The following is a 13428-nucleotide window of genomic DNA, read 5'->3' on the forward strand; positions in this document are numbered from 1 at the left end:
CTAGCCTAGAGTGTCAAGGTGTCCCTGAGCGAGACGCCTCACCCGGACTGCTCCTGACGAGCTGGCTGTCGCCCTGCGTGGTTGACTCCACCGTCGGTGTGCGCAGGAATGGTTGCAAGTCTGTTTGATTTCAAATGTCTTCATTAGGAATAACTCCTTGAGATGAACCCATCTAGTTTTCAAGGGAGTCCTTAACAACAAAATAGTACTTTAGATAAAAACGTCTGCAAAGTCCCTTTGATGTAAATGAGCCGGTAGGGGTTTTAGTGTATTTTCGCTCAAGGATGTACATATAGTGTGGACATTGAACCACGAATCCTTTCGGCTAGGATTGACATGGCTGCCAGACCTAGCCCCTCCTATTTTGGTAAGATTTCAACAGATTTTACTTGAAGATATTCCAGCCCATCTTTCCCCATAGTCACAAGCCCAACATGAATCTCGCACTAATCTGTGAATGTTCCCAGTCAATGTGGATGTGTGCCATAATGGTAACACGAGAAACAAAATGAATCTCCACCACCAGGTGTCTGGCAGCCGACCCCGGCAGAAGCGCGTCAAAGCCCTGGTGGACTGCCGGGCGGTGGGCTCGGAGCAGCTGGCCTTCTTCAAGGACGAGGTGATCGTTGTCACGGCCACCGAGGACCCCCACTGGTGGGTGAGTGTACTACACTCTCCCTCGTTTCCACATTGCAGTCGGAGGATATTCAGGGGGATTTCTTTACCGAGGATTGATTCTCAGAAGGGATAAGGGGTGTCGATATTTTTAAACCTACCTTTTTAGTCAGGCTTTTAATCGAACAACTTATTTATCCATTTATGAAATTCTTTATTTATTTTCACAAAGTTATCGCTTTGGGTATGGATGGGTGGGAGGGGGGGGGGGATAGTTTTTACATGTGCGAATATCTTTGGGTGTGTCGTGGGAGGGGGGGGGGGTTGTATTAAGCACTTTGTGTTGCATTTGCTTGTATGAAAGGTGCTACACAAATAAAGTTTGATTGAATGATAAAGTGGAACTGATTGTGGATTGGTTTGCTGATTGTGGATTGTTGCTCTCCAGGTCGGCCACATCGACGGAGACTCGTCGAGAAGCGGCACCTTCCCCGTCAACTACGTGCACAAACACGGAGACTGAGGGGACCCCCCCCCGGGACCCCAGATATCTGCGCATGAGCAAATAGGAGAAGAACTGAAAGACCCCGGGATGCTTCCTCAAAACGCCTGAAGCAGGAGAGTGTAATTCCCCCCCCCCCCTCCCCCCCCGAAAAAAGAGAACTCCAACACGTATGCGACAGGATGCTGGAGTTGGCTGAGGTGCCAATGCGCTTTTTCCACGAGGACGGAGAAACGAAGGCAACCCCAGAAACCGAGCTGGGCTTTGGCCGTAGCGGACAATGATCTACAGTCTTCTGCTGGCGACCCAGCCTGGGTTTGACCCAGGCACCTCTCTACCTTAAGCCATTTTCCTAACGTGTTTCCTGGGCTCACACATTGTACCTTTGTTTTACACTAGTAAAAATACTAATGGGCACCAGTGACGCGGTATTTCCCCCCCCGTCACATGGTATTCATCACAGAAATAACCCGGGATTTGGTAGAACGTCATTTGAACCGATGTTGACACAAGCGTGTTTGCGAGCGGTGGAGCAGAAACCAAAAATCTACGACCTGCACATAAAATAAACTGTAAACTCGGGGGGGGGGGGGGGGGGGGGGGGGCGCCTTGGAGACGCTAACCTCAACGAGAGGCCGCGCAGAGGGGCGAAGGCACACCCTTTGCTGGGAAGTGACAGAGCGGCTGTATCACCATGCCCAACGGAAACCAGAGGACACAGCCAGAGCCAGACGACGCGGAGGACGACTCGGGTTCATTCCCCTTGCCCAGTTCCTCCCGTCTCCTCCCCACCACCCTGCCCAGTGCCCAGGGACTGAGGATAAGTGGTGCCTACCAGTCTGCCTGCCGGCAGAACGGCAGACCTCCGGACGAGTCTCCAGGTGAAACCTTAGCCCCCCCCAGGAGTCTAGCTTGAGTCCGGGCACACTGCCAGTGCGCAGTGTGGCGCTGGTCTGATTGGAGGATTGTCTGAAGGATCTGGTTTCTCGAGGCCTCCTCCAGAGAGTATCAGGAGAGAGTTGTGGAAGGATCGTCGGCGTCTCTCCACTCTGTAGCACTTACAAAGGGCCGGGCAGCCATAGACCCAGCATGCCACACACAGCAATGTGTTCAGTAAACTCTGTTTAGGTGGTACACTCTACAGTATGTTCATAACTAATGCAATCACATTAATCAGACCTATTGGCACAATTATTCTTTGCTCTTAATATACATATGGTACTTATTTACCCTGTCCTTTGATACATTTATTTTTATATATATGTAGATATAAAAAGTGTTACGGTTAACAACAGCATGCCTTTTGTACATAGCACTGTTGTATTATATATTCCCTGTCTCTTAAAACATTTATTGTAAACACAATCTTTTCTATGATTGAGGGATGCTTGATACGTCAAAGTACAATGAATTTGAGCTCCTGATGTTTGTGATTTCATTTGCTGCTTAAAATATTTTTGCAGCAGGTCTTACCATTTGTTGTTCATGTTTCCATAATGTTTGTCATGGTATCGTTGTCCTTAATGACAGTTCCAGATGTGCTCTTTGTTTGCCCATGTTTAAGGATATTTAAAGACATAGAAAAAATCAAATTGATATTTGCAGGTCTTACTTGGGTGAAGTGCTATAAAATCAATGTTGCATGAATCCATTAGTGTATAATGTACAGAGGAAATTCCTATTGCCCTGGCTGGTGCCCCAATGTGTCGTCCAATTGCTGCAGAGAGCTAATGGTTAGCTAATGCCCTTTAAGTTCAATGTGGGCAGGAGATGTCTAAATAATTAATTTAATTTGAGATAATGTCTTGTACTAAAGACTGCCATACACACTCCAGTAGTAGACAGAAAACGTTCTACTTGCTTGTGGGAGTACTAGAGGCACCATACAGTAATTTCGTCTGATCTGATATTCTGATGTAAAGTGTAACAATGCATGTTCTGTGACATTCAAACCAAGCTGCTGCCATTTTTTTTTTGCTAAAGCTTGCAGCCATGGTTACAACCGCACCGAATGTTCAAGGTTTAAACGCAGAAAGTGATATCAGATAGCTGGACGCCGTATCATGTAGGAAGTCTGTAGTCTGTACTCTCATTGTCTCAGATTTCACTTCTTCCTTCCTCAATCCTCCTGTCCAGCTTCTCGGCCTGCCAGTCTCTGTCCCCTTAGCTCCTCATCCCCTCCTCTAAACCATCTCTTTCCCTTTGTTCTTCCCCACTAGCCTCTGTCCCTCTCTGTGCCTTCTTCTCCCTGATCCCAGCGTCCTGACGCCCATTCCAGACGGTCACTTACGCAACAGACTGGAGGGCAAATGGATGGAGTGACTTTCTGGGCTCTCTGTGTATTCATTTGCATCAAGACCATTATCCCCTCATCCCTGCGCGTGGAGTTTCACAGTCTACTGCTGTAAGAGATACCTTTTCAAACCAGTGGATTTCCACGCATCAGCTTTCATTTTACAGCCCTTTACCGTACTTTACCGACTGTATCAGCCCCAATGCTAAACCCAGAAACCTGAGTTAATAAGAGGATTTGGGGGCCATCCTTGTACATTATGCCGTGTGTGTTATGTGTAAGTGTACACTTAAATAGATATACATGTATGTATTGCGTCATTGACGGTGTATTACATAGACTCAGCTGTGCAGCGTTTTAAAAGGATTAATGCTTTAGCTCTGGGTTTTTAAGTGAGCAACAGTGAATTCATCAGCCTAATGTAACTTTGCCACAAATCCGTCCCTCAATAATGGATACTTAAGCCAAGTCAAGTGGGATTTATTTGCAATAAACCACATCACCAGTGGAGCTGCTCTGATTATCTCACCCCTTTTAATAAAATGCACAATTAAAAGAGACTCTTAAAGCAGCACCCGGAAATGCCCATACACGGTACTGTATGGGAATGAAGGGCTGTTTTTGTTCTATATTTCGCAATCTTTAGTTTTGTGAATGTTATAAAGTATCACAAAACATATTCAGATGAATAATTACAAAAGATTAACAATGCATCTACTTTGCCTACTTTATCATCTATTATATTCCCAAATCTTAGTTTAGGACGAGGCAGGCCTAAAGGAATATAATATGCTACTTTTGTTTTAATGCAACAAAGTGTATTTGTACACAACTCAATCCACATAAGGATTATTTTTGTATGCTATGTGCTTGGAGTCTGTAGCAACTACTTCCTTGAAGCATCTGTTTTGAGCTGAGCAGGTGCTGCCACAGCCCACAGCTGTCAGCAGTAATGTTCCTCTAGCCGCTCAGGTGCTGACTGCAAATAAGAGAAGTGCTTTGTTCTAGAGTTCTTCTGAGGACAATGTTTGACCCATTTTCAACATGATACGTAAATCATTGTGAGAAATTGGGGCATAAGTATGCCCAAGTATACGTTTCACTCCGATCCCTAAACCGGAAAAAAAATGAATCATAGTATTTTGAATTAAAAAATATGTGCATTTATGTTGCCATCAAACTGGCTTTTCCCTTCAGCCAACCAATTCATTCACAAGTTGCGCTAGTAGAAGTTTCAATGTATTTATTTGAGTTTTGCCTTACAAAACAGACAAAGGCGTACATGAAAATGTTGCCCTGAAACATTTACTACTGTCATACATTATATATCTGTGCTCAAGTAAAGGATACACAAAGAGGATTGCACATAAACTTTGGAAAAAACATAAATTGTTTACTACATGGTAAGCAAGATATGAAAGCAAGAACTTTTAAAAATAAACATTGCAATCTAATTTGGAGTTGAGGTAAATTATACACATTCATCACATTAGCTTGTCATTTATCATGCTTACGGCATTAATATATATATAAGATATTACCGTAATTAATATATATATATATATATTAGTACAGACACTAATATTGTTTCTCTTTCTATTGACAAATGTACTTATTGTAAGTTGCTTTGGATAGAAGTGTCTGCTAAATGTAAATGTAATATGTTCTCAAATCCAATTTTAAAAAGGCAGAGGTTTTTAAATTTTTACCATTGGATCACAATTTGTATTGACATATATGATGAATGTGTACCTACTTCAACCCTGTGTACTTGATGTATATTATGTAAAACCCTTGATTTAAACTTTGTATCGATCTTGGTTATATAATAATACAAACTTTCATTAACAAAATAGTTTGAAGTAAATATTTCAGCAGTAATTATTTTAAACGGTTGAAAAATGTGCTTAGTTCAATAGTTTCTTCTGCCATAGCACACAAACAATTACAAATACATAAATACATTCAATTGATAAATAGGCTTCATAAAGTGTGTTTTATACCTATGGCGAGCTAGTATGTGCATCCATAAAGGAGCTTTCTTTTCCCCATTTCATTAGTTGGTATGTATATAAGGGCGTAATATTTTGGTTGAAATACAATGTCATCCAAAACATTTGTAACATTTACATTTTTTCACAATATTATTTAACCATGGAAAAAAGTTGAATGGGTTTAGCAAAGGAAGTCGGTGTATTTTGAACCTACATTTTTCCCAAAGGTTAAATAAGTCTTCCATACGGTAACAAGTGCCAGAACAGAAACATTACATTCATTCTGCAAGTGGACCCAGAGATATCTCGTTTCTATAGGAAATGTGTCAGTGCATGAGGCTTTTCTTTGAACCAGACGATTGATCAACTGGCTCTGAGACTTCTGAGAGTCTTGAGTTCACCATCGTTGTCAACCTCACCAATGAACAGAAACCACATAAGGCATTGTGGAAAAATATACAACAATTGATTCAGTTTTAGCACACACTCCATACGATCATCATGTGTAAGGTCTCTATCCTTTAGTTTTACTTTTGTACAAATGTCATGCTGTCAACTCTCTCGGCCAACTATGATTTGGTATTTGCACAAAGACGTCAAACGGAGTATTCCCTGGTTGTGATGAATTTCACCTTAAATAACGAATCAACAATCAATAGTGAAGAGGTAAATTACACTAGAAGCCTATTGAATTTGTGATAAATCACAGTCAATTAATGTGTAGCGGCATAAGCTAGTATCTTACATTCAACCGAAAGCTCTGCTTACATCATTCAAATGGTAAATAATGTTGAATGAACACTGAAATAAAAGGTGTATCTTAAAAAGCACGAAATGCAGTGAGGCGCTTTTGCAATGAAGCTCCTTTCAGGCCAACGAGTGGCAGATGATCACCCCCAAGACAATGCCCGCCTCCCTGGTCGTTTGAACACAGCCGTTTTTAAAGGATGGGTACTGATGACACAGCAGAGCACCGTGTGCACAAGCACACTTCCTGTTGATACTGAGTGCCTCTCGATGGTTGTGTGGCCAATGATTTCCAAAAATAGATCCCCATGGTGCATTGGCTTGGCTTTCTACACACGCACACACACAAAGTCACAGGAGAGGCAGGTCGACACAGATGAACAGGAGAGACAATTATTTTCAACGTTGACAGAAATGGGTGAATGGAGCAGGGATATTAATACTAATCCCATGAGTAGAATCTATAGGTGGTAACCAGGTCACCTACATCAGTACCATGTTACCAATCACTGCGCATCAGCCAGAAGTTATTGATCAGTGTACACCGCCTATTGAAGCTTTATGTTATCATACAAAGAAGTGGCAGTAATACACTGATCTTAACACAAGGCAGCTGGTATAACTTTGAAATATCAACTTTTTGCTTTGCATCAAATACATATTTGAAGTGTCAATATAAGAAAACTATTCCATGCAGACAAACGTATTCACAGTCCATTATGTTGCAAAATAAACCTTTTGAATGGGAACAGCTTGGTATGTCTTGTATGTTGTATGATGGGAGAACCTAAACCCTATCCCAGTTTAATCCCTGAACAGTTTGACCACCCAAAGGATGTGATGTGTGTGTGAAATGGACTAGAGATAGAACGATATGTTTTTTTCAGGGCCGATCACGATACCGATTATTAGTAGTCAAGGGGGCCGACAACCGATATTTGTAGCCGATAATCGGCCCAGACGATAATCGGTCGATCCCTATAATGGACACAAGCAAAGGATTCTCAATTGGTCCCCAAGCAACAACACATCGCCCAGCCACCTCCAACCTCAACCTGAGCTTCATCATCTTACCTTACCTTAACTTACCTACTTATCCAAACTCCTAAGATCTTAACACAAATGCAGCATTATTCCTTTGCAGATTTTCCCCCAACAACAAATTGGAGACCTTTATATTCATCTAGTAATGTTTGCTTGCCCATTCTAAACGGCCTTCAAAGAGAGTTGCCTGCGAGATACGTAGCGAACCAAATGAGAGACGAAGAGGCAACCGGTGGAGCTGTGTGCACTCTCTCTTTTCTCTCACTCCCGCGGGACTGTAGTGGTCTCCAGCAAGGGCTCTAAAATAAACGAGGGAAATCTGAGCCTAGGCACTTTTTTACATTTAAAAGTCAGGACATCTTGTTCCTGCTGCATCCCTCCTACACAATCCCACTCTGTTGTTTCCTCGTTCATCAAGCCTTGCCCTCTGTCCTCCTGGGTTTATGTAACAATGCAGCATGTAACTTCATTGTGCCGGCCCTGTGTTCCTTTTCTTTTAACCTAAACCATTGTGCATCAGAGGAGGGGCGTCCATTCAATACAGAGCCTCTCTTTCTTAAAACCAATTCTGGATCCCTCCGTCATGTCATCCTTAACGAAATCCTACTTTTTTGGGTCACCTATTCATCGGTGAATATCAATGATACCAACATAACGCAAAATAAACATCGAAAACACGTTGCAATCACTTGCAGTCACACATTCAAGGAGCTAAATAGCAGTGTATGCAAGGAAAACAAAAAACAAACAAAAACCCAGTGAGGACATTGAAGACATTGACGTTTGGTCACTTTGTCAGATGGCTCGTCAGGTCAGTGCATTTTCAATGAGATGCACCATGACGCCCGTGTGCTGATAAGGCAGCTGCTCACTAGCAAGCAACAGCAGTAGTTGTAGGAGGCACTACAAGAGACGCCCAGGGGCCAGCCCCAGCCTAGGAGAGCGAGGAGGGTGGAAGAGAAAAAAGCAGCAGCCATGTCCATGAGCGTGGAGCCAAGCAAGTAATGGTGGGACGCATTCATTTGATCCGTAAAGCCCCTCAGAGGTGGGGCGCGAGCACTGTAGGGCACAGTGAGAGACACCATCTCCCGCCTCTCCCGCTTTATTTGAGTTTGACGGGCCACGGAAGGCACGTGCGCAGCCCCAGCATGGAGGAGAAGATGATGGTGGGCCGGTGCTTCTTGAACCTCAGGCCCTTCTTCACCCGCTGGGTGTTCTCCGTCACACACAGCTCCCCCTGCTGGGCGGCGCCGGAGATGCGGGACACCACCTCCCCGTGCACCACCACCTCCTGCTCGGACCGCACAAACACCTGCCTCAGCTCCTCCAGCCGGCGCTCCATCTCGTGGATGACCCGCTGGCGCTCCTCCACCTCCAGCAGCCGCCGCCGCGCCGCCTGGAACTCCATGCTGGAGCTGGGGGTGACCAGCTTGGAGGAGGGCGCCGTGGCCGAGGCGGAGGGGGGCTCCGACCGGGACAGCAGCGCCGCCGACACCCGCCGGAAGTCCCCCATGGAGATGGAGCGCCGGGTGGCCGGGGACACCATGCCCAGCAGGGCGGTGGCCGAGACGGACGGCGGCAGGGTGAGGAGAGCGTCCTCCACCTGGTGCGAGGTGGAGGCGGAGGACATCGAAGAGGCACAAGGGGCCTCCGGCGGGGTGATGTGTGGGTGGGGGTCCACGATGCACACGGGGGCGGCCGAGGCGTCCTCGTCCTCCATCGTTTCTTCGTCGGAATCAGTGTCGGCGTGCCTCGTTGGTTCCCTGACAACGTCCATCCTGTTGTCGTCCTCTTCCTCACTCATTGCTTTGTTGTTAGCCGAGCCTGAGCTTGCCTCCTGCCGTCCTTACCGCCGCTGCTGCTGCTGCTGCTGCTGCTGCTGCTCTTGTGGATGGTTTTCAGCTCTCCTGAATCATTGCGGAGAGCGACTAAAGCCGTGTGAGCAAGAGGCAGCGGAGTGTGCAGTGTGGAATACACTCCATTCATTAATAAGAGATTGGAGACTGCCTTCTGCTCCCTCCGCGTCCTTTGCCGCCGTGGTGGGGAGCAGCATGCCGCCAGCTCATTGGCTGCCTGACTCATGAGTGTGTGAGCGAGGGGATTGGCCCGGGCTGCCTCCCTGCGATGATGCTGATAGCTGCTGATAGCAGGCAGTCATGTCGTGTCCTCCTCCTCCTGGTAATCCGCATGAAACCGAAGCACTGCTGTCTCGCAAAGAGAGCGCTTCACTCTTCGAGTGAGGCATCACAATGTAGAAGCGCAGAACCTTTTGTTCTCTCTCTGTCCATCTTGTTCATGTGCACTCTGATCTCCTCTCACCAGCTAGTGCTCGTCGCTGGCCCGGTTGCCCTTGGAAACGCAGGCATGACATCAGATGGCTGAAGCAAGAGGGGAGGGGGGGGGGCAATGCTTCAGTTGATCGTTTTCTCTCCTTCGAGCAGCACTCTTTATCACTCCTTTCCATGCACTTACATCACCGTTCCATTCATTCATTACCGTCTCTGTTTCTCGTGAGGGGGCTGAAAGAACAAACGGAGAAATAATCTTAAATTATCAATGTCTGTCTGATTGAACTGGCTGTGTGCATCCAATTACATGGTACGTTTATTCTGGCAAACAATACAACTATAGATTGTCAATATATATCAATATGCAGCCATGTATGTTTAATCATTGTTTCACATAGATATTGCTTTTATATACAATTGTGACACAATATGTGTGTCACAATATGTCTACTGTGCTATGCTTAAAAGCTATCTGCAAGCCACTGACTGCTTTTATTTTACACCATTGTACGATGCAGGTATCTTAAAAGCATGAAGTAATAAAACATTATAATAGATCTCACAAATGAAGCACTCATATGTTTGTAAATAGGCCACATATGGAGAGCTTCTCACGACACCTTATGGACCCTGTGATCTCAGGGGGCCTAATTATTCACATCGGTCAAACCAAGCTCTCATTGGAGGAGATGAATCCTGCCCCCTGAAAGACGCGACAAATTAAATATGCTGTCGTGCCGCGCGACTGATGCACTGAAAGAAAAATGCTAAACGTCACAGAAATACGACAGCTACACATCTAAAAGACAACAGTCTACACATTAACATAGCCGTCTTTTGCTGCGGTTTTTCACAGAATATGATCACTAATGGGTAAAGTGATTTGTTTGAAAGAGCCCAAGAGAAAATATGATAAGTCATAATATTGTCATCATTTAAACACCAAGAAAAGAGAGGTTGGTTGGTTAGGCTCATGCATCAACATTACAGTTTTGATTACAAGCGTATTCTAATTGTTTTACATGTGGGTTGTACATATATATTGTGTTATATTTCACTGTCCCAAACATTTGAGCTACATTCTTGGAAGCCATTGGTCGAAGAACACAAACATTACAAAATGAATCAAGGAATAGGACTCGACTTGCAGACTTGGACTGTTTCCACATTAATGGCACCCTTGCTGCCTAAGTGAGCAAGGTACGTTTTATTACTCTGCTTTCTGGGAATGATTGACGCAAGCAGAAACCAGAAAACAAGCCGTTTTTTCGTTTTGACAAGAAAACGAAAATCAAGATTTCAGTTCGTTTATTCGTTTCTACGTTTTGTCAAAAAAACGAAAATCAATATTTCAGTTCGTTTATTCGTTTTTTGGTTCTTACTGAGCGAAACGAATTTACCACTCAATATCTGGTTTCCGCCGGTGGGCGGGTCCTCTTATTGGCTAGCGTGCTTCATTGACCTGTGCTCTTCATAATAAAAGTTCTTCCATTTGATAATGTCGACAAAAATATTACTTTATCATAGACACTAACAGACACAGAGGACCACACCACCCACAATTTCTACAACGAGACTCGTATTGGGGGTTATCTCAGCCAAGGTTGAGAATGAATTGGGGGGAAGGAACTTTGGCTTTGACTCCCTCAAGAACATGAACCACGACATGGAGGAGAAAGGGATTGTTGGCGGCGAATGTCTCCCGCTTGAGGCCCACTGAGGGACCACCGCCGGAGGCGGAGGTGCATAAGCGCTGCCCGGCAAAGATCCCTTTCTCCTCCTTGTTGTGGTTCATGTTCTTGAGGGAGTCAAAGCCAAAGTTCCTTCAGTCCGACGTGTTATGCGCCATCAAGGCCGGATTAACCATTAGGGCAACTGGGCACTTGCCCAGGGCCCGTGACATCAAAGGGGCCCTTGACAAGGTTTTTTTTTATTTTTTTTCAAAGTGCAAACATACATCTACAGACACCACATAACACGACAAAACCCAGATACGTGTGACAGACATGTAACATATACCAAAACATAAAGAATTATATGGGGACAAGGACAGATTACAAGAGGGTTTGGGGAGGTGTTTGTGAGAGGGAGGGAGAGAGTGAGTGAGTGAGTGAGTGAGTGAGTGAGTGAGTGAGTGAGTGAGTGAGTGAGTGAGTGAGTGAGGCCAGATGCTTTCCTCCGGCATCTCCGACCCCCAACGCGATAGAGGTCACACCCGAAGCACCTTATCCCCCCTGATGAACCCCCCCCTCCCCAGGGCAGCCGGCCCTAACAGGCATTAACAGTGGTAATGGAGGTGAGGCCTATTAAGTTAAGTTAAGGCCTACCTAGCTGTTTGCTGTCAAGACAATTGAAACTTTCAATAAGTAGGCCTACTCATCAAGCCACCAAGTTCTGATGATAGCGACTTTACGATTGTTTGGGGGGGGGCCTTGAGCCTTGTTGCCCAGGGCACAGAAAATTGTTAATCCGGCCCTGTGCGCCATCACACCAACAGCAGAACGGTTATCCAAATAACAAGGAAGTGTACAACACTTGCGTTACAGTCCTGGAGCTCTATATCTAAATAATATCATATAATACATATATATCTATATCATATAACATATTGTGTGCGCCTCCAGACGATATTATGAATCACAAACGACTTTGTCGGGTTCTGCGACGTCTCTGGTTCTTCCACTTTCACATCAACCTGAAGTCGACTGAACCGCGCGCTGCCTGCTGCCGGCTGCCCGCTGCCGGGCGATGGTGCCTCGCGGCAACCGGCGGCATGTCGCAGTTCATGTACTTCAGCGAGTCAAACCAAAGTTCCTTTTCCTTTCCCAATTCCTTCTCAACCATGGCTCAGATAACCCCCACGACAGTCTCGTTGTGGAAATACAAGACACGTCAAAGAACCGACAAGAAACACTTGCGTTACAGTGTGTGTATTCACACACACACATGTGGCGCTCGCACGGTCGAGTCTCATTGGCGGGCCAACGTCTCTGGGCGGGCCAGGCAGAGTAAGGGGAGGAGCTGAGATTCCTGATGACGTCATGAGCACAGACATTCCAAATCAGCGCGCTTGAGCCTCCGTTTGTTCAAAGGCGAGCAGAACAGCTAGTGCTAGTTTTACACCAAACGCAAGTTTTAGCCACTGGGGGACCATAGGCAGGCTAGGGGAACTCATATTTATGTTAGAAAACCTCCCAAAGTGAGATTTTCATGTCATGGGACCTTTAACTGTGGCTAAACATCAACTGCACTGAAGTCATCATAACTTCATAAGTTCTCATATTCAAATGATTATGAATACTATTATTTTTATTTGAAGCCGTGTCAGTCTTGACTGTGGGTGGTGTGGTCCTCTGTGTCTGCTAGTGTCTATAATACAGTAATATTTTTGTCGACATTATCAAACGGAAGAACTTTTATTATGAAGAGCACAGGGCAATGAAGCACCCTAGCCAACAAGAGGACCCGCCCACCGGCGGAAACCAGATATTGAGTGGTAAACTCGTTTTGGTAAGAAGAACCAAAAAACGAATAAACAAACTTAAATTTTGATTTGTTTTTTTGGACAAAACGAAAAAACGAAAAAACGGCTGGTTTTTGGTTTCTGCTTGTGTCAATTATTCCCAGAAAACAGAGTAATAAAACGTACCTTGCTCCTAAATGTATTAAGAATGGAATAACAATAGTTTTCCAACAGATGTTTTTGACACTTTAGTGTATGCACTCTGAGGTTAGTTCTGAAAGTGGGTTATAAAAAAATACTTCAAACACAAAGCTTTGTTCAGGCCTTGATCCGGGAACACCACTGACAGTTCAAGTTAAAACTTGAGAGAATAACATGATAACACAAGGGAACACAAGAATCAAGAGAAGTTTACCTGTAGGAATACAGGTATATACCCGTAGATCAGAATAACAAGGGTGATCAAACGGTCTGCGGTAGCT

General features: G+C 44.9%; 2 protein-coding genes across 3 annotated transcripts in view; one reads left to right on the forward strand and one right to left on the reverse strand.

Moving 5' to 3' along the window:
* The window catches only part of asap3 (ArfGAP with SH3 domain, ankyrin repeat and PH domain 3), a 29229-nt gene extending 25309 nt beyond the window's left edge, over positions 1 to 3920 (forward strand). Inside the window, exons 25-26 of one of the 2 annotated variants that reach the window (XM_030356251.1) lie at positions 527 to 654; positions 1064 to 3920. In XM_030356251.1, the coding sequence (XP_030212111.1) occupies positions 527 to 654; positions 1064 to 1184 (249 nt within the window). In that variant the 3' untranslated portion in view covers positions 1185 to 3920. Of the gene's footprint in view, positions 1 to 526; positions 659 to 1063 lie in introns of both variants that reach the window. The other variant, XM_030356252.1, reaches the window with a different exon arrangement.
* A 718-nt stretch (positions 3921 to 4638) lies between these two features.
* Positions 4639 to 9768, reverse strand: LOC115543738 (uncharacterized). The gene has a single exon (XM_030356254.1). It carries the CDS (start codon positions 8997 to 8999, stop codon positions 8298 to 8300), a length of 702 nt encoding a protein of 233 aa, XP_030212114.1. The 5' UTR covers positions 9000 to 9768; the 3' UTR covers positions 4639 to 8297.
* Between the last annotated feature and the right edge of the window lie 3660 nt (positions 9769 to 13428).

The sequence above is a fragment of the Gadus morhua genome, chromosome 5, assembly GCF_902167405.1.
Source record: "Gadus morhua chromosome 5, gadMor3.0, whole genome shotgun sequence".
Classification (NCBI taxonomy): Eukaryota; Metazoa; Chordata; class Actinopteri; order Gadiformes; family Gadidae; genus Gadus; species Gadus morhua.